An 18,724-nucleotide genomic window follows, 5' to 3' on the forward strand; every position below is an offset into this window, starting at 1 on the left:
GACACCTCGTCTTGAAAAATTGACACTTTCCTTATAGATCTTTTTTTTTTTTTTTTCCATAAGGCACCTCTCAAACATGCAGACCGATAAATGTTTGGAGGTGAATCACGGGTGAAGGAGCCCTGAGTCAGACGTGGGTTATGTTATTGTCTTATGCTGGGTACCACCAGGGTGGTCTACACATGTGACTTCAGTTTTCCTCAGGTGGCACAAAAACAACAGGCTCCTTTCACACCTTAGCCGTCGTATGTGGTTCTCCAGTCAGACGTTTGCATTGAGTGCTGCCGTGCCTGAGGTTAAGACATAAACTTAAACATTACATGAAGCACAAGGGACCTCCCGCACTATACAATATGAAGATCCTGGAGCTGGGGGCTGGTGCCACCATGGCCTGATGCTTCTTGTACACAGTCTCAGCAGACTGGAGTAACACACTGTGTTGCCCTAAAGAGCCCAGTGACAGCTGAGAGCCTGTTATTAGTGAGATTACAACGCTCTTCTGTGCAAAAATGATGGAAACTCCCTGAAAATAACGTTTTAATTGAGGTGGTGGCCTAGAGGGTTATTTCTACAGCAGTACAGTGCATGTGTGTGTGTGTGAGTTTCCACATTAAACATTTATTGTTGCATATTTTTCACTAAATTGTACAGTGTCTGACCTCGGTACCCCCAACACACATACGTAAATGATGTCATATTTACTCTGTAATTTCCAGGGTAGGTTTTTCATCAGGATATTTACACTACTTAAACAGATTCTTTTTTGCTTCCTTGTTTACAGGAGGTGTAATGTTTACTCTGTTCACAAAAACCAGCATAAACATGCGTTAAACAGTTATTGACTTATGTGCGTTTGTTTGGGTTCAACCCATCTGTTAAAACCTAATTTGCTTACAAAAAGTCATAATATGATTTTTCTGTCTTCGTTTGCATTTTGCATGAGTTTATTATTGGGCAGGAGCAGCGTATTTGCACTATGAGTACGTCTGCGCGGCCTCTCAGTGATCATTTATGTCTGAGTGTATGTTTGTAAATGTGTCTGTGTGAGAGAGAGAGATAGTTCATGTACAGGAGGTCATCACGCTGCTCCTGATGCTTTTCCATCCTGACAGGTTCATAATTATGGAGAAAACACTGTTCTGTGTGTTTGGAGATCTTCTGCTGAGGTGCTGTGCTAACATGGGGCATCACCAAGCTGGACCACGGGGCCCTGAGGAAAGCGGACCACTGTGCAGGACTAACACAGCGGAAGGCTGCAGAACAAGAGTGAGATTATGAAGCATCCTCAGCACCAGAGCAACAAATACCTCAGCAGCCAGAGACACAGAGAGAAAGAAAAGCTTCTGTCTTCAGGCCGTCAAGATGGTGAACTCTGTCCTTGAGCTGCTTGTGTGTCTTTCTGTCAACACAGCAGCAGGCAGCAGAAAAGCCAAACAGACACTTTGGGTGTTTGCTCTTTAGTGTTTTCTTTACTGAGAAGAGTTTCCTCTCTGGCTCTTACTGAACTGAAGGGATTTTTGAACCCACACTGAAAACATTTGATGTATACCCACTGAAACAGTCTCGGAAAGGCTGTGATATTATATAAGAGAAATGTCTGACTTATCCTTCAGAAAACTGTGCATGATACTATGATGAAGCGTTGGCTGAAATGCAATCTGGCATATCTCATATTTTCTGTGTGCTGCAGGCCGAGCTCAGAGATGGTTAAGGGAGGGTGTGAATTTTCAGGTGCAGGAGAAAATACAAAATCTCAGCTCCCTTGCGTATGTGTGCATTCTCAGCTGATGGAAATGGACCAGAATGGGCCTATAGCTCTGCCCAATCAGACCGACAGAATCAGATGTGTGTGTGTTCAGAGGGCAGGACTGGTCAGTGGGAGTGTATCACAGAGAAAACCATATAAAGGACCGCAGGGGCAGCTTTGCTTTTAATACCCATCCTTCTGTTTGTCTATCCGCCTCTCTGTGCTGCTCAGGTCTTGGCACCGGGTCTCCTCCATCATGCTGGTTCGAGCTCTGCTCCAGACCTCGCTGGTTCTCTGGTTGGCTCAGCAAACGCTGCAAGGCGGTAAGTAAAACCTAAAGATGAAACGCTGGTTTTATACTGAGGCAAATCACAGCTTTATCAATGCTTCTTTTCAGTTTTTGAGATTATAATTTGGTAATACTAGTCTTAAATAGATTTGATTTCCAGTTTGTTTTCAACACTTTCAAAATATCAAATAGTTTTATTGTGCTGTTGATGGTTAATACCTGGCGTCACATATAATCACTTAAAAAGAGTTTTCACAGACATAATTCACTCTTGTGTGAAGAAATAAAATTTGACTAATTGGTTAAAAACATTCAAACCATTATGTTCAAAGGAAAAAACAATTTGTACAAAAAAAAAAGTACAAAATTTATACATATATATTATAGGTTGGTGCAGCATTAGCCAGACTGTATGTGTGGCTAATGCTGCACCAACCTATAATATATATTTTTCTTAATTTTTGGTAATTTTGCATTTGTATGTAGTCATAATTTTATATACAGACGGGTGACAAACTAAAGGAAACCTTAAAAATGAGTGGATGACAGGATGACAGTGCCTGCATCCACAGGGCACGAGGGGTCACTGACGGTTTCATGAGTATGAAAGTGGTGCGACTCCTGTGCTAAGGCCTTCACAGTCACCAGATCTCAGCCCAGTTCAACACCTCTGGGAGATTTTGGACTGACGCTTTAGACAGCGCCCTCCACCCCATCATCTGATGGCGTTCATCCCTCCAGTAGAGAGGCACTGAAGCTGTTCTGAGGACACATGGCGGCACTTTAAGTTATTTGTCACTCGTCTGTGCATCAAGCTGTGGCTGCAGTTGTTTGTAGCATATAGTAGAAGTATGATTTCATCCTGTCAAAGCGCTGATGGATCAGCGTCTTCAGTGACTCACTCTCACTTACTTGTCAAATATCATGTCTGTGAGACTGAGGGACAGAGAAGCACTGGACTATGTGGTCTGTGGAGTCATCAGTGATCCTGCCAAGTCGCTGCGGTTTATACTGACTAATTTCTTTGGATCAAAAGACGCGATGAAAAGGTGGCAGAGGCAGGCAAAATCTGACGACCAGTCGCGAGGAGACCTGACAGGCTCCAGACTGCCGCTCTGATTTTCTTTCATCCTCTGTTTCCATCAATGGATTTCTGTCTCTCTATCCTCCTCTGGCCCAATTAGGCTGCAGCGGTCGTGAAACATTTCAGTGACATTTGTATAACTCACAAGTTTGAAGTCATTCATACATTCATCTATTAAAGGCTTCACCTTTTTGTGATTAGCAAACAGTTGCAACACCTTATCTGACAGTTATTTAGAGACAGAATTATCTGTTATATTCTAAAACATATCAAAATATGTGTCCATGCTTCAAATTACATGTTAGTTATAACTTTAATGGACAAATAGCTCATGGATGACATTTAATCGATATTTGCTTTTAAAAAATGACTTTAATATGACTCCAAAAAGCAAATGCACCATGAATTCACCATGAATCTAAAAGTCCAATTTACACAAGCATTTTTCTCTTATTTTCCCTCAACATGTTGACTTTTGTGTGTATTTGCACTTTGCTTGTTCACATTGTATTTTACACTAAGTGTGCATCATCCATGCTTCATAACGTGCATTATTTTCATCATTTCATACAGTGGGTGAAATGTTAGCATGTATTTGTATCATACTGCACAGTATATTGTGTCTATAGCTTTTGTTAGTTTTTTTTTATATTTTAATATTTTTTAATGTACAATCTATTCAATCTGTTCAATTTAATTGATTTTAATCTTCAACTGTGATAAATGAAACAATTTTATTGGTAAACTGTATGTTTTATGAGCTGTCACATAATGAATTTTACCTGTGTTGATACATTTTTAAATTTTTCAGGGGTTAAACCTCAGGGTGTGTCCTGGGGGAGAATGCTGCCAGCCAGAGGTAGGTCACATAGTATTTAAACATTTTTAACTTCTTCAGCACGTTTTTGGGTTTTAAGTGTGTTGAAAACCAAAGAACACACGAGATTTTCCCCTTCATTGACATTAGCTGATGTGTTTCCTCTTTCTGTCTGTGTGTTGTTTTTTTGTCAGGTGTTGGTGTTGGAGTAAAACCTGGAGGTCAGTGGTTTCTTAACATGCTTTAAAACTGAACTGCTAACTAGTTATTAAAGTACAACCATGTGTCATTGCAAGTAAAATCTACAGCATATTTATTGTGGAAAATGTTCAATATTATAGAAAAAAGTAATTAATGATGATCACATTAATAAATTGTGGAAAAATATAAATAAACCAGTAATTTATTCAATAATTATTAAAATTCAACTCATTATTATAAAATATTTTTTCATTCATCTTATTTTCAAAATGTATGTCTTATTTTTTATTTCAAAATTCCATCTCCATTTCCAATAAGTTTCCAATAATACCTCTATTTCATGTCACTTTTTACTTCATAATTTTACTTTTCATAATGACACATAATTATGAAATAATACCTGACATGAGATTTTTTAATAGGGAAAACTGTCATAATCAAAGAAAAACAGACTTTTGAAAAATGGCATTTTAAAATAAAATAATTACAAAAACTCTGTTGTTATGAAAATAAATATTGAAATAAAATTTCATAATAGTGACTTTACTTTTAATTATTTCAAAAAGATTTCAACAATTTCAAAAATGATTGGTTCGTTTACAAATTTGACAACATTTATTCATATGATAATTTCTTTTTTTTTTATGATTGAATATTAACACTTGTACAGTGTATTGTGTATTCCATCATATAAAGATGTAGTTTCGGTAACATACAGCACCAGTGATCCCAGATGTAGCATTAAACATTACAGATGTGTCTATTATTATTATATTAGTTATTAGGACTGTAAGGGATTAAAAACTAAACCCTGATGTGCATTGTTTGTATGTGAGGGGATAAACTTTTTTTTTTACTTTTGTTGAACTGATTTTAGTTTTTTTCTACTTTTTCTCAGTTGCAGGTGCCCTCGGAGCACTGGGGAGCCGATATGGCAGCAAAGCAATGAAGACTGGAAGTATGTTTAAGTTTGAACTTCACACTGCAGGGTCTTACATACATTACTTTTACTTCAGATAAGTCATGTTTGTATTTTCTCTTTTTTTTTCCTTTAGTTGGACGTTATCCTGCGGCTCCTCTTGGTGTTGGTAGGTTGTTGTGGCATTAGTGTGTAGGACTAACAGCGCTCAGAAGCAGAGCAGAAATACAAACATATCAAGATGCCAAGAACAGTTTTACAGAACAAACAGTTTTACAGAACACTGGTTTGCCAACTGGAAAATATGGATTTCTGATCAACATGTAGAGAACTTTATTTCCATTAATGATCACAATGTAATTGATCTTCATCCTTTGAGGTGTATTGCAAAGTGAATGATGTTACTTGTCCACAGATTCTGCTTTTCAACAACAACATATTCTTTTATTATTCTCACAGGAGGTTACAGATCTCTGGGATTAGGAGGTAAAACAGGCCCGAAGCAGGGTGCATACGGAGCCCAGGGACCCTACGGTACATCAGTATAACCACTTGCTTTTTATTTATATTCCTTGGACTTCAGCTGTGGATCTCTCATATGCCCCATGTGGCTGATGATTTATGTGTCTTGTGACTGCAGGTGCCAGCCTGGGCACAGGTATGCCACTGGGGACTGGACTTACAAACGGACTGGGACTGGGCTTGGGCCAGACAGGGAGACGTGGTGAGACTTACGTATAAATGTAGATGTCAGCTATCAGCTGGTAGTTTGTATTGATACTGATAATGAATCAACACATTTAACTTGGTGTAATGTAACATTTCATTGGCAGGTAAAAGTCTGCTGACATGTTGCAGGACCCAGTTTGATAAAAGTGACTCTGATTTTAGTGCATGTGTGTGTTTTGTGTTGTGTTGTGTTTCTTTCAGATTTGATCAAACCCCAGCTGTGCAATCAACCCTGATTATTTATATTAGCAGATGAGACTCAAGTCTTTCAGTGTTCAGCTCTTTATAATTATAACTTTATCCCCTGTTGTTGTTAATAATGAAGTTTTCAAGGGCTTTAAGAAGCCTGGTGTTTTCTGTGACATATCAGGTTGTTGTTGTCATGCAGCAGCAGCAGCAGCAGGAATATTGGCAGCGTACACTGGCTGAAATGAGATCAACTTTATAAAAGGTGTTGAGCCACTGAAACTTTTTTACAGTGTAGATGTTACACCAAAGCACTTAATGGTCACAAAATAAATTGCTTAGTTATGTTGCTATGTGGATAATCTGAGTAATGTTTAGAGGGAGAAGAAGAAAGGAAGGATGACGACAAATCTTACATAAAGAGTTGGGAATCAGCTGTAAAAAACCTTTGTAGGTACAAATTAACTCTGTGTTTTTCTGACTTCCCAGCTTATGGTGCTGGCCTTGGCACGCTGCCAGGTAAGTAATTATACACTTTGTTCTGCGGTTTCCTTCTGGTGTTCTCACCTAAGTGGCTTTCTGTCGCTGTCTGTGAACATGATGTACAGTATGTAGGGCAGATGGCATCTCAGCCAATAAATGATGTGTCCTTGTAAAACAAAGAAAAACCCCAGGGCGCCGGTGATGTAATCAGAGTGCTCGGTTGATTTAAAGATTTGCTCCGCGTCCTCTGAACTTGAGCTCTTTGTTTTCTTGCCAGGATACGGGGCTTTAGCTGGCAATGGCTACCCTGGACCCCGACCAGGTGAGTGATGAATCATGCCTCACCTCAGGACTCATTACCTCTTCCAGCTGGAGGGGATTTTCTTATGTCCCATCACTCAATACTGCCGTCAGTCATGGATAAACATCAGGTTCATCAGGTTGAGAAAAGAGACTGTGATAATCAGATTTATTATCACATTCTGAGGTTTTACAAAACCAGATCCAGAGGCTTTAATACAACCACTTCCTGTCCTGTTCCACTGAGCTGAAAGCCTTTAATTTTATCACCGTTACAGAGATGCCCATCTTTTTAAACGAGGCCTGTCAGGCCCTAGTGCCGGCCTGAGTCTCTGGTGGTCAACATGTTGAGTCAAGTCAGTGACAGTTATTATCTGCTGTCATTAGGACCTGGGCGTTGGTATCCCGCCGGACAGAGGGCTGAGGATCAGATACCTGGTAAAACCTTCACCACAGTGGTGTTTGTGTTTGTTAGTCTGTGTCTGGCTTTGTTCTGTGTGTATTTGTGTGTAACCATCTGTGAAACTGAAGATTCACATGCTGACGACTGTATGTGCTGCAGGTTAATAATGATAATAACAATAATACATTTTATTTGTAACGCACTTCACATTTCAAGCAAATCCGCAAGTGCTACAGATAAAATATCATTAAAAAAAGCAAGAAAAAAAAAAAAACGACAAACAAAATGTAGATAAAACATCACAGCATAAAATAGAAAAAAATTCATCCAGTGTAGTTAGTTAACTGTGAGTTTATCAGTGGTAATGGGAGCTGATGTGTGTGGAGTATTTGAACGCAGCGACTGGAAAACAGGTTGTTGAAGCTAAATACACTCTTACAGCTCGATGATAGTTCGATCGAGATGATTGTAAAAACTGTATTTTGCTCCATTAAGCTTGTAATCGATGTTTTGCAGAAGCTCACCTGGAATTCTGCACATTTATTTCATTAATGAGGGAAAAAAAACCAAATTATTCACAAATTATTCATTTGTTTCTGTTTTATTCTGGTTACACTTCTGGTTCTGGTTCGCACTAACTGGTTATAATGTGACTATAGTTTCAGGAGCTGAGTGAAACTGTGCTGTGAAAGTGGAATCATTTCATCTTCTGGCAAATGTTTTCCACTTTTAAACCTTTTGCTGTGAACTGCAGGTTTCTGCTTTCGTTACTAAGCTCTGTCCCACACTGATGCTGGTGGTGTCTTTGTCTTGTGCTGTAACACTGATGTGTTTTATGGCATTTCAACAATTTGGAATGACAACATTTTGCTTTCGGGTCACGTCCGATGTGTTGATGTCTTTTCACTGAGGCAATGAGAAGTTTGGCTTCAGCTGAGCGTCGTCTTCCTGTTGTCTCAGTTCGTCTTCATGTAGACGACCTTTTTTAAACTGGGCTAATTTCAGGCCATAATGGACTTTGTCTTGTCTCCATTTGGTCTTGAATTACCTCCACTGATTACTCTGTGGATGATGTGTTTTATTGCATCAAAAGCTCTGATACACACATCATTAACTTCAAAGAACAGTGCAGATGTTTGCCACTGGCCACCACAGTGTGCCCTAGAAATAAAACTGTTGTCCCCAAGCCACGAAGAAGTCATGAAATCATGATATTTCTCTGCCAGGTGTGTCTGCGGCAGAGTTGGGTGGACCTGAGCTGGCCGGTCTGGGCCAAGCTGTTCAAGATCTGAAGAGAGCACTCGCTCCCATGCCTGGAAAAAATGAGAGAGCTCTAGGACCTCAGATACCGGTTGGACGAGGCAGCGTTCTTGGTCCTACTGCACCTGAATTACAGGCAGGAGGAGAAGCCAAAAGCCTCGATCCAGTAGTTAAGTCATCGAGTCTCGGATCAACGATACCTCTGGATAAACCGAGTAAAAACCTTGGCTTGGCTGTTTCACAAGCACAAGGAGGAGACAGTTATGAGCCCATGGTCTTGAAAAGAAGGTTCACCACAAACCATGAAGCCACACTGGCAGCTGGAGGAGTAAGACAGCAGCTGCCTCTTAAAAAAGACAGCATCAGAAACCTGGGCTCTGCTTCCTCTCAGGTGCAGAGCGCCAGAGGCTATGATCCATCAATTCACCAAAATCAGCGAGCTCAAAACTGTGGACACACGAGTGATTTGGAAATCAATCACCGTGAGCTTTTGGGATCAGAAACACAGAGGGGTCAGAGCGTAGAGCCTCGGCCTCAGCTCGGTAAAGACAGCAAACATCTTGGACATTCAACTCCACAAGCACAGGAGAAATCCTATCCACTGCCTCACACACAACCTCAAGATGTCAGAGGGAATATATTCTCTCTTCCAACTGGTCAGGGAACCAGAAACTATTTACCTGCTGCAGCAGACAGGCAGGATGTCAGAGACCTGGGGCTTGTGACTGAAGACACTAAAGGGCTTAGAATCCGTGGGACTGGTCATGGTTCTTTAAATCCTCAAGTACAGGGAACCGGGAGCCACGGACCGGTAATCCCACGTGCAAGTGGAACCCAAAGTTTAGGCACGGCCTCAGTGGGAGGGCAGGAAGCTAAAGGCTTTACTGCTGGTAGTCAGGACATGAAGCTGCTTCATCGTGAAGCCAAAGAGCCGAAAGCTCTCAGTGTCCCAGAGCAGACTGGGAGGAATAACCAGGCAACACGTAAGAGCAAAGCTTTGTCTCTTCTTTCACCATCTCACTTTCTCACATTTCATATTTATCTTTTTTCCCCATTTTTCAAGATCTATTCTTTTCAAGATCATCGGTTCACCTCTGGTCGCCTTTTTCAGGTGTCTAGCCTTTATAAAGTAGCTTCAAGATGTGTGTCTAGATTTTCAGATGAGCCTTCTGAGGTGTTGGCCTTGTTTTTATACAACCTTTAACTAATAATTACTCTAATTTATGTGTGTTGGGCAGATGGGATATTGAAAAAAACTGGCACCTGTCAGAGTCCAAGTGTGGCTCGTTGTACAGCCATACAAATGTTTGACAACTAGCTAAAGTTCTCTAGAAACGTAAAGACTCTTCTTCATCTGGTATTTTTGGCAGATGGAGTAAGTTAGTGCTCACTCAGATCTGTATCAGGGAAAACCAAGGCAAACGAATAATATCCAACTAATGGAGACACATAAAAGGAGCTAAGTGTGAATAAATGTTTTCTGTACTTTGTGATCTTAATATAGTTAAATCAGTAAACTCGTTCATTACAGGCCCTTTCTAAAGGCCATTGTTTGGTTTGTCCGCTCTGGGCTACTGTAGAAACATGGTGGTGCAACATGTGGAAGGGGACCCACTCCCTATGTCAATATAAAGGGCCCATTCTAAGCTACTGAAAACACAATGATTCTCAGTTTAAGGTGATTATAAACTAATTAAAACAAAGTGTGAATATTAATCATATTATAATTATGAATATTATATTCTAGCAGCAGATCCTTCCAAATCCCACACACTGGTCCTTTAATGGTTGGATATATTTCTGATGACTTTTATGACTTTGGATGCACAGCCAGTTCCTCATCAGATTTTTATTTGATAACTGAACCAGCTTTGTGTGTGTGTGGTAAACATGTGGGTTAGATAAAGAAGTTTAGCCTTTAGCCTCGTGATGGCTGATATGAGATACTGATCCATTTTAGCCACTTCATCAGGAGGCTGAAGCAGCTACATCTGAGCTACCCTGTGGGCATTTTTGTTATTTAGTGAGACAGTATTTGTTGTCTTGTTGTGTATTGGTGCCTTGAGGTCTGTTTGCGTCGGTGCTGCTGTTGTGCTTCAGGCCTCAGTTAGAAAATCAACACAAACAGAGGATAATGCTTGAAGCTACGGTGTGTGGATTATCTGTGTTTGTCTCCTGGAGAGTTGGTTAGCTGTGATCAGTGACACATAACCAACACATTAACTCGGAGCCAGAGAGGGGAGTGGAGCTGACCTCGAGGTCATGGGCCGGCAGCTGGGGTGACCGGAGGTACTAGAAATAGTAAAACTGGATGTTTATGGCTCAGCATGCTGGATGACATTCTAGTGTAATTGCACATTTGCATGGATGGAGAATCATAGCAGTCATCAGACATTAATCACTGAGAGCTTTAAGCTCCTGACGGATCTTTAATGAGGGCAATGATCAGTTTTCTGGTGTCTGGGCTATGATCCAGGAAGTATAGCTCTGAATGGAGGAGGGATCAATGGTAAACTGTCATGTGCATGTCCTCAGGTGTTTGTACTGGTGTGTATTTAACACTGTTTACCATAAGGTCAGAAATGAAACAGATGTGTGTGAATCCACTCTGACTCTCTCGATTCTTCCAGGAAACAGACTAAACGACTTTCCAAACCTCATACATACAAAAAACAATCACGGCATTATTTTAAATGACCAATAAATTACCATCGATTGTGTTGTGTTGACATCACAGCATATATTAAGTGTCACAGCAGCAGACCAACTGAAAACACTGAGCTCTAAAGCTCTTAATCTTTAATATCCTACATCAGCTGCTGGAATACTTGAATTATTTTTATGATCTCTGTTTTCATATTGAACTAAGGACTAATACCTTCATATCTGCAGTGCAATGATTAAATGTTTTTTAATGTTTTCAGGTGGAGATTGTCTGATTTAAGATCTTATTTATAACACAGTTTCATGTGTATGTGTGTATGTGTGGTTTACAGTCATAAAAAGTGCACTTGACCTAATTTGAAATCATTTTCTAAAGTCAGGAGATTGTGTTGTTCTTACAAAGGTTGGATGTTCCTTTAGTACGTTTGTCCATGGAGGATTTTGTAGTATTCACTGATACATTAAACTGTGCATTATGTGTCTTATAATTGATTAGGATTGATTCAGCTGACGACCTCTTTATGAATGAATGGTCTAGCTGTCAGGACAAAGAGGTTCAGGTCAGGTTATAAAGGGAAATCTAGACGTCTTCCTGTTGGTTAATCTTCTTATATTTACACTGTTTTTACATCAAACACACTGACAACTACAGCAACACATCCAACAATACCTCCGTCACATTGTGTGTCTGGTTTACCTGTGATTCACAGAGTGTGTTTCAGGTTGTCACGTTCTGTTATTCTGAAGAGCCGACATCTGGTGTTTGTAGGACTCAGTCCAGGAAAGTGGCTGCTCAGTGGAGAGGGAGCGAAAAAACCTCGAAACCTCACAGAGATGTCGACATTTATTGTGCGACTCTTTGTTCCACTGTCAACTACACGTGTCAAACACTTGTTCGCAGCGACCACAGCAGCTCGTGTGTATGGAAACGACTGAATGAGGACGGCTGTCACAGTTTTCCCAGTTGAATCATGGGTATTAACGGTGATTCTAAATTAAACCTGGTTGTGATATTTGGTGTTGTAGTAAAACTGGGTTTGTTTCTGTTGGATCTGAATGAACTTGTAACGAAAACCACAGTGTGTGGGCAGTACCAGGTGTTTCTCCCTCAGGTCACACTAAACTACAGGTGATTTTGCTGTGCTTGTGCTGACTTTCTCCACAGGTTATCTTGGTGGAGCAGGAAACTATCTGGGAGCAGGCCTGGTCCCTGGGGGCTATGGAGCAGGTAAAGCTGGGCCCTGACTCAAGACAGGTTCACAGTCCTTTTTAGCAGATGGAAATGTTGATGTATGTTTACTCCACCTGTGGTAAAGGCTTCCTGTCCTCTCCCCACAGGTTTGGGACAGGGAGCATACCTGGGTGGTGCAGCTGGCAAACTTGGAGGTCAGCACCTACATTTTCCTTCACTGTTCTTTCCTTTGTTGTGATTGAGGTATTTATGTGCTCATTTTAGCGTTTGCACCACGTCCTAACTCCTAACTGTCTGTAACATAAATCTTTGCTGCAGCTGGACTCGGACACGGTGGTTATCCTCAAGGTGTTGCAGGAAAGTCAACCGGTGAGTCTGAGGATGAATCTTTCATCTATCTCGACTTGCATCCTGTCGTTCTTCAGTCCGTCCTCCTTCAGTCTTTGCTGCATCTCTTGATTCTAAAAGGAGTAGTCTTACATTTGCTTTAGAGTTTGACAAGAACGCCAATACCACCTTAAGACAGAGCCAGGCTAACTGTTTCCCCTGTTACCAGTCTTTGTGCTAAGCTAAGCTAACAGGCCGATGGTTGTGGTTTTATACTACACAGCCTACCTGGCATTGATCACCTTATCTACAAGTGTATGTCCTAAAATGCTAAGCTAAGTGCCTCAGACCTCTCCACGTGATTTTAAGATTCAGATTGTGACTGCACAGGCAAGGACGCCCAGCAGCTCATGTGTCCGACTGCAGAACATCAGCTGTTGCTCCTGCTTTGCCTTGTAAACCATTCATTTGTTTGTTAGTCTTACTAGAAAAAAAAAGGCAGTGACTCAGTTTGTCTTCACTTCGCTTTAAGGTCACACAAGAGGCTGTTTCAGTGTTTTTCTTTCCTTTCTGTTGAATAATTAACACTTTTACAAAGTAGTTTCACAACTTTTTTTGCACGGAGTACAGTGCAAGGAAATAATGCCTCTGTAATCATGTCATGTTTCATGTTTGTCTCAGGCTGAATCTTGATACCTTCTGTTAAACAAATGGAAAAACAGTTTTTTGTCTGAGACACTATGTTTTGAATGTGTGTGTTATCACAGGCTACGGTGAGGGAACAACAGGATACCTGGGAGCTACAGCAGGCAATGGCTACGGTGAGTAGCCTCATCATCAGTACATGAAAGAGAGAAAGTGGGGCCGGTTGCACAAAACACCTCAAGTTTTCTACTTAAGTATAACACTTAAGGTCTAATTTCTCCTTAGCTGAGGCAGTTACCTAAGTGTGTTGCACAGAATCTCTTAAAAAGTTGCCTTAGTTAAGGAAAAAAGTAAAGTAATTTACATCAGTAATAGAGATTTAACAGCGGTAAAACTCTACATTAAACGCAACATTAAAGGAGAGCGCTGCCCTCTCATCGTCCTGTTGCTTTGACAGGAACTTCACATTTTGTTCAAACTCTGACCACCAAACTGACACGTTGCATGACACTGTACAGCAAACACTTCACACCTTTTTCTTTTTTTCCCCCTTTAGTTTGGTTGCTGAGGTCTTTTGTGCAACAGTTTAACTGACTTTAAGTGCGACCGTTTTTATTTTAAGGAAACCGTGAAAAAAATCTTAACTTAAGGTGATTTGGCCTCAGATCCTACCAGTCAAACTGTGCGAGGCACAGAAGACGATTTAAATTGAAGAAACAAAACTTTGACCTTGAAATGTGAACTGTCAGTGACCGAGGATCATCCTTAATTCTCTTTGGTGTCAGAGGGAATCTGCATCAAAGCCTTCAGCGGCAGGAGTGATGATGTTCAGCTGAGACAGGCTGATCCTTTGTGTTTAGTGCCCTTCTTTGTTCTGCTCTCTCTGTAGGTGGAGATGCTGGTGCAAAAGCTTTGGCTGCAGGTATTGGGCATGCATTTCTTAAACATTTTCCCTTTTGTTTTTGACTCTGGGTGTGGTCAGAATATTATTTTAACATTCAGCCCTTCTTCTCAACAGGGTACGGAAATGGTTACAGCGATGGTTACGAAGCCGGTGAGTGCAGTCTGAAAAAAAAAGGAGATTGGGGACAGAGTGTACTTAAAGAGTCAAAGGCTTACAGACATAATTATAATGCTAATTAGAACTATGTTTCAGGGCTTGGTTACCCTGCAGAGTTAGCTGATGGTGCTGAGAACAAAGCAGGAAAGAGTAAAGGTAACAGTTTTTAGGAGTTTAACCATCTGAAGCCGCTAACAGATGATGGCATTAACCCATAGACGCCTAACCTGCTACAGCTGAACAACAAAATAAGAGGCCTGGGGGGGGGAATTGCCTCCTCTGCTGAACATGTCCAGTGTGCTCTTTTTTATCCACTGGGTGTAGCTATTGTCTCTTATTTATAAAAGCTGACCACTTTAATCTGTTGGTTTCTGATTTCCTGCTCCTGTAGATGCTTCTCACACATTTTCTCACAGCTGACATGTGAATCTGTTGATGCAACAGCAGTGTGTGACCTACGTGTTTATGCTTTATCTTTGCAGCCCTCAGTGCAGGAGGTTACGCTGGACAGGTCCAGGGGCCTTATGGTAAGAGCAGCATCACAGAAAACACTGTATGTCCCTCTGGCTGCCAGACACGGTTACAAATACAGCACTGAGAGCATGAAGCACACACAGCAGCATCTGTAATGGTTTAAGTTTGTGTAAAACTTAGTTGATTATTAAAGCAGCACAGTTGCAATCAGAAAAAAAATGCAGCATAAAAACTGCAGCAAACAAAATCAAAATTTCCCTCATCTGTTCACAATATTTCACCCAAATCTGAAACCAACAGACAAGCTGCAGGGAAAATAACCTTATATCAGGGGCTGTGTATGAATATATTTTCCATGATGCTGAAAGCTTGTCACTGAAGCCCCCTCTTGTCTTCTGTCAGGAGCACTTGGTGCAGGACTGGAATCAAATGGTGGCAAATATGGTGAGCTGTGCTGACATGACTTCATCCGTCTGTCACCCTATTAGTCAGGCTTCTGTCGAAGTGGCTTTCCATGCATGAGTCAGACTTGAACCTGTGGATAGCACAGAGCTGCCTCATACCAGATGAAAGGGGGACAAGAGACCAGAGATATGAGTCAGTTTGACCATCTGATTTGTTTTTTTTTTCTGCAGGAGGAGGAGCTTCTCAGGTTCCTTATGGTAATGCTCCGGTGATTCCTGCTGGACTGGAAGGTAGGAGCTGCATGTGTTTGCAGCCGGTACCTCTGTAAAATAGAGCAGATTTGTGTTTGTATTAAACCTCCACCACATAATGAGAGGTTCTACCATGAATTGCCAGTGGTTGAGGTAGAACCTCTCAGTATTTGGTGGAGGTGTAATACCAATCTGCTCTATTATATAGAGGTAAAAGCACCACAATCTACTTCAAAATGATCATACAGTTCAACACCTCCCTGGACATTATAATTCTCACGAAGGAGGTTTTGTCACAGGTCTAACTTAGTTTGAGCTGATGAACTGAAAACATGCATGTAAACAGAGAACAAAAGAGGCCTGAGGACGGAGCCTTGGGGAACACCACAGGTTGGAGGAAGCCTCAACAACCACTGCTGTTTTATGTTTGAATACACTGACGTGACTTGCTGAGAGCTGGATGAAAAGATCAATATCATAGTCACATTTCTACAGTTGAAATGCAGCAGTGCAGTAAAACAGGCCGTGGTCATTTTTTCACTTTGTACAGATGAAACTGACGATATGTGTCGTGTTGATTAGTGAACTTCAGGGGGATTTTCTTACTTTCGCATGGGCTGGCTGGTTGTTTCCCCTTGTTTTCCAGTCTTTTTGCTAAGCTAAGCTAACTGACCAACTGGCTCCAGCCCCTGCTCAGACGTGAGACGTGAGAGTGGTATCAACCTCCTCATCAACTCTCTGCAAGAACGTGAACGAGCATATTTCCTAAAATGAAAGGAAACCAAAATGTTCCTCTAAGGTAACCATTGCAACTCTAGCTCTTACACAAGTGAAGCCTGTAGCTCACTCTCAGTGGTAAGATGGATCTCACTATAAGTGAAACTGCAATCATGTAAGCACAGTATTACTCTGTAAGTCACGTCCCGATTCATGAAAAATGGTGTCCCCCTTTTTCACCTCAACCTCATGTGATATTTTCATGAATCAGGAAGCTTTGCCATGTGTTGTGCAGCAGAGGTCACAGTGTCGAGGGGCCTCACAGTGCTGCACAATACAGTAAAACAGAGGCCCTCAGTGGTTTAAAGCAGCAGACTCCAGCAACAAATTACAAAAATTCACAAAGTTCTCATTTTGTTTTACCACTCTGACTCATTCTGTTCGTTGACCACAGCATCACAGATTTAACGTACTTGTCAACCCTGCAGGTGATGGGGGCTACCCGTATGCTGCTCAACAGCTCGGCCTCGGTGCTGAAGGTGCCAAAACACCCAACAAATATGGTGAGAATGAGTGTGTGAGAAAGTGTGTGATGGAAAATGTGCTGCAGGATGTTATCTAGTTTTCATTAGACCCACTGAGGTTAAAGCCCTCAGTGAAAGAAATGTGAAAACAGATAGCAATGCTAAAAGGCTAACATGAGTTCAGAACACATACAATAAACAAATGTCATTCACCACAGACTTTTACAATTGTCACAACATCAGGCCGAGACATGAGATTGACATCAGTTTTTGTGTTATGGGACAGACAGCAGAGATAAAGCTGCAGTGTGGCTGTGCACTGAGCCACAGACACACACACAGTGTCTGTGTTTTCTTCCTGCTATCACCCTTCATTGTTACCCTTACTGGAGTCTCTACATATTTTGTGTTCTTTCAGGAGCTGGTGCAGGATATGGATCTCAGCAAACAGGTGAGTTCACACACACACACAGACACACACACACACACACACACACACACACACACACACACACACACACACACACACACACACACACACACACACATTCTTTCACATGATGCATAACACCCCTGCTGTGTGAGATTCCATGAGAACAACCGTAATAATGCTCTTAGTATCCATGTGTTTGCATAATTGAGATGTTTGGCTGTGCACATTTCCTCAGTTACTGTCAGAGGCCAAAAGTCACCAAAATACTCGTCTTCTGTCCTGGTTTTAAAAGTGTCTTTTGTTTGATAAGGTTATGGCGCACAGATGGGAGCAACTCAAGATGCCTTGGGTAAGAAAGAAACCCCAGATTTTATCTTCTCATTTTGTGGTTTCCTATGACCTCTAATGATATTGCTGACAGCTCACAGTCCCTCCACGTTTGCTGTGATAAAAGTTGCTCTCATACGCGATTATTGTGTGGCTGTGCATGTGTTTAACTGAGCTCTAAGACACACACACACAAGTAAAACAAAAGAAACGCAGCTATTTTTGGAAAGGGAACATGTACTGTTACTCACATTGCTTGCACATAACAACCACAGCTGCATGCATTATAGATTGTTTTCCACTCAAGGGTATGGAGCCTGCATAGTGAGGTGGCTGAGTCCTCTAATAAAAGTCAAAACCCTCTTTGTGCGAGGTTTAAAGAAGTGGTCGAACCTCCTTTTCTTACTGTTCCTGTTGATCCTCTCACAGGAGAGCGGGCCGGAAAATTTGGCGGAGTGAACGGCGGCTTGGGAAATGGCTACAAAGGTGAGAATGAAGGATGGTTTACAGTTGGTGCATGAAGGTCGAGTTAAAACATCATAAGACTATTAATAGATTTTATTAGAGGGTCTTTTTTATTTTGAGGAAATACACTTGACTCATCTGTATTTTCATATCAAAAAGAACCTTTCATTTCATATAAAACTCAGTGATGGACATTATTGTGGTGCATCATGTGATTTCACAGCTACTGCACAACCTCTTGTCCTGATTCTGTGTGTTTGTGTTCTTCTTTGTCTCTTCTCTTTAACCAGCCTAATTCACACAACCTGAACTTCTTCAAGTGGATCATTTTCCATAATGTGTTCACTGTAATGTGTTTTTGTGTGTGTGTGTGCGTGTTTTACTCCATTTTGTCTCGTTGTGTTGTCTATTTTGTCATGTTTTATTCTTCTTAACCCCCCCCCCCCCCACCTGTCTTCCTCTTTGTTCCCCATGTGTGGTGGCAAACACTGCAGCGCCCCTCCGGTCTTATTCCTTTCAGTGCTGAAAAATCGGTAGCGAACATAAACATGATGATAAGTGCAAGAAAATTGTGCCTGTTTTGTTTTTTTTTTACAGTTAATGTTGTAATGAATGATTTACTGTTTTAATCCAATAAATTATATGTCAAGTGATGCTGAACTGAAGCGTTTGAGTCAGAGCATTTTATGTAATGTTTACCTGAACACACTGTTCTCTTTAATAGCATCAGTGAAGCCTCATCCGTGCACAGGAAGCTTTACCACTTCCTTTCTCATGTTGGGCAGTGCTGCCTGAGACAAACAGAAAACCAACACTCAACTC

At 41.2% G+C, this 18,724-nt stretch overlaps 1 protein-coding gene across 3 annotated transcripts; it reads left to right on the plus strand.

Moving 5' to 3' along the window:
• The first annotated feature begins 1,917 nt into the window (after positions 1–1,917).
• LOC139611852 (uncharacterized) lies at positions 1,918–18,562 on the plus strand. Of its 3 annotated transcripts, none has more exons than XM_071466809.1 (25): positions 1,918–2,070; positions 3,932–3,979; positions 4,132–4,158; positions 5,037–5,096; positions 5,194–5,226; positions 5,517–5,591; positions 5,698–5,781; positions 6,462–6,491; positions 6,733–6,777; positions 7,143–7,193; positions 12,248–12,310; positions 12,421–12,468; positions 12,593–12,643; positions 13,369–13,422; positions 14,136–14,168; positions 14,265–14,300; positions 14,403–14,462; positions 14,789–14,833; positions 15,183–15,224; positions 15,416–15,475; positions 16,642–16,716; positions 17,096–17,128; positions 17,421–17,459; positions 17,867–17,923; positions 18,193–18,562. In XM_071466809.1, exons 1-25 carry the CDS (start codon positions 2,004–2,006, stop codon positions 18,195–18,197), a joined length of 1,221 nt encoding a protein of 406 aa, XP_071322910.1. In that variant the 5' UTR covers positions 1,918–2,003; the 3' UTR covers positions 18,198–18,562. The 3 variants fall into 3 exon arrangements, with proteins under 3 accessions (XP_071322910.1, XP_071322902.1, XP_071322921.1); XM_071466801.1 differs by having other exon boundaries at positions 1,919–2,070; positions 12,421–12,467; positions 12,586–12,643; XM_071466820.1 differs by lacking the exon at positions 7,143–7,193 and having other exon boundaries at positions 1,919–2,070; positions 12,421–12,467; positions 12,586–12,643.
• Positions 18,563–18,724: the final 162 nt, after the last annotated feature.

Source organism: Trachinotus anak, unplaced genomic scaffold, assembly GCF_046630095.1.
Source record: "Trachinotus anak isolate AG129_WGS33_773 ecotype Australia unplaced genomic scaffold, CSIRO_AGI_Tana_v1 ptg000003l, whole genome shotgun sequence".
Lineage (NCBI taxonomy): Eukaryota > Metazoa > Chordata > Actinopteri > Carangiformes > Carangidae > Trachinotus > Trachinotus anak.

Excerpts from the sequence above, each read along its gene's own strand:
- LOC139611852 (XM_071466801.1), top strand. The coding sequence starts at position 2,004 with ATGCTGGTTCGAGCTCTGCTCCAGACCTCGCTGGTTCTCTGGTTGGCT. Across the intron at positions 2,071-3,931 it reads TCAGCAAACGCTGCAAGGCG|GGGTTAAACCTCAGGGTGTG; the intron begins GTAAGTAAAACC and ends TAAATTTTTCAG. Across the intron at positions 12,311-12,420 it reads CCCTGGGGGCTATGGAGCAG|GTTTGGGACAGGGAGCATAC; the intron begins GTAAAGCTGGGC and ends CTCTCCCCACAG.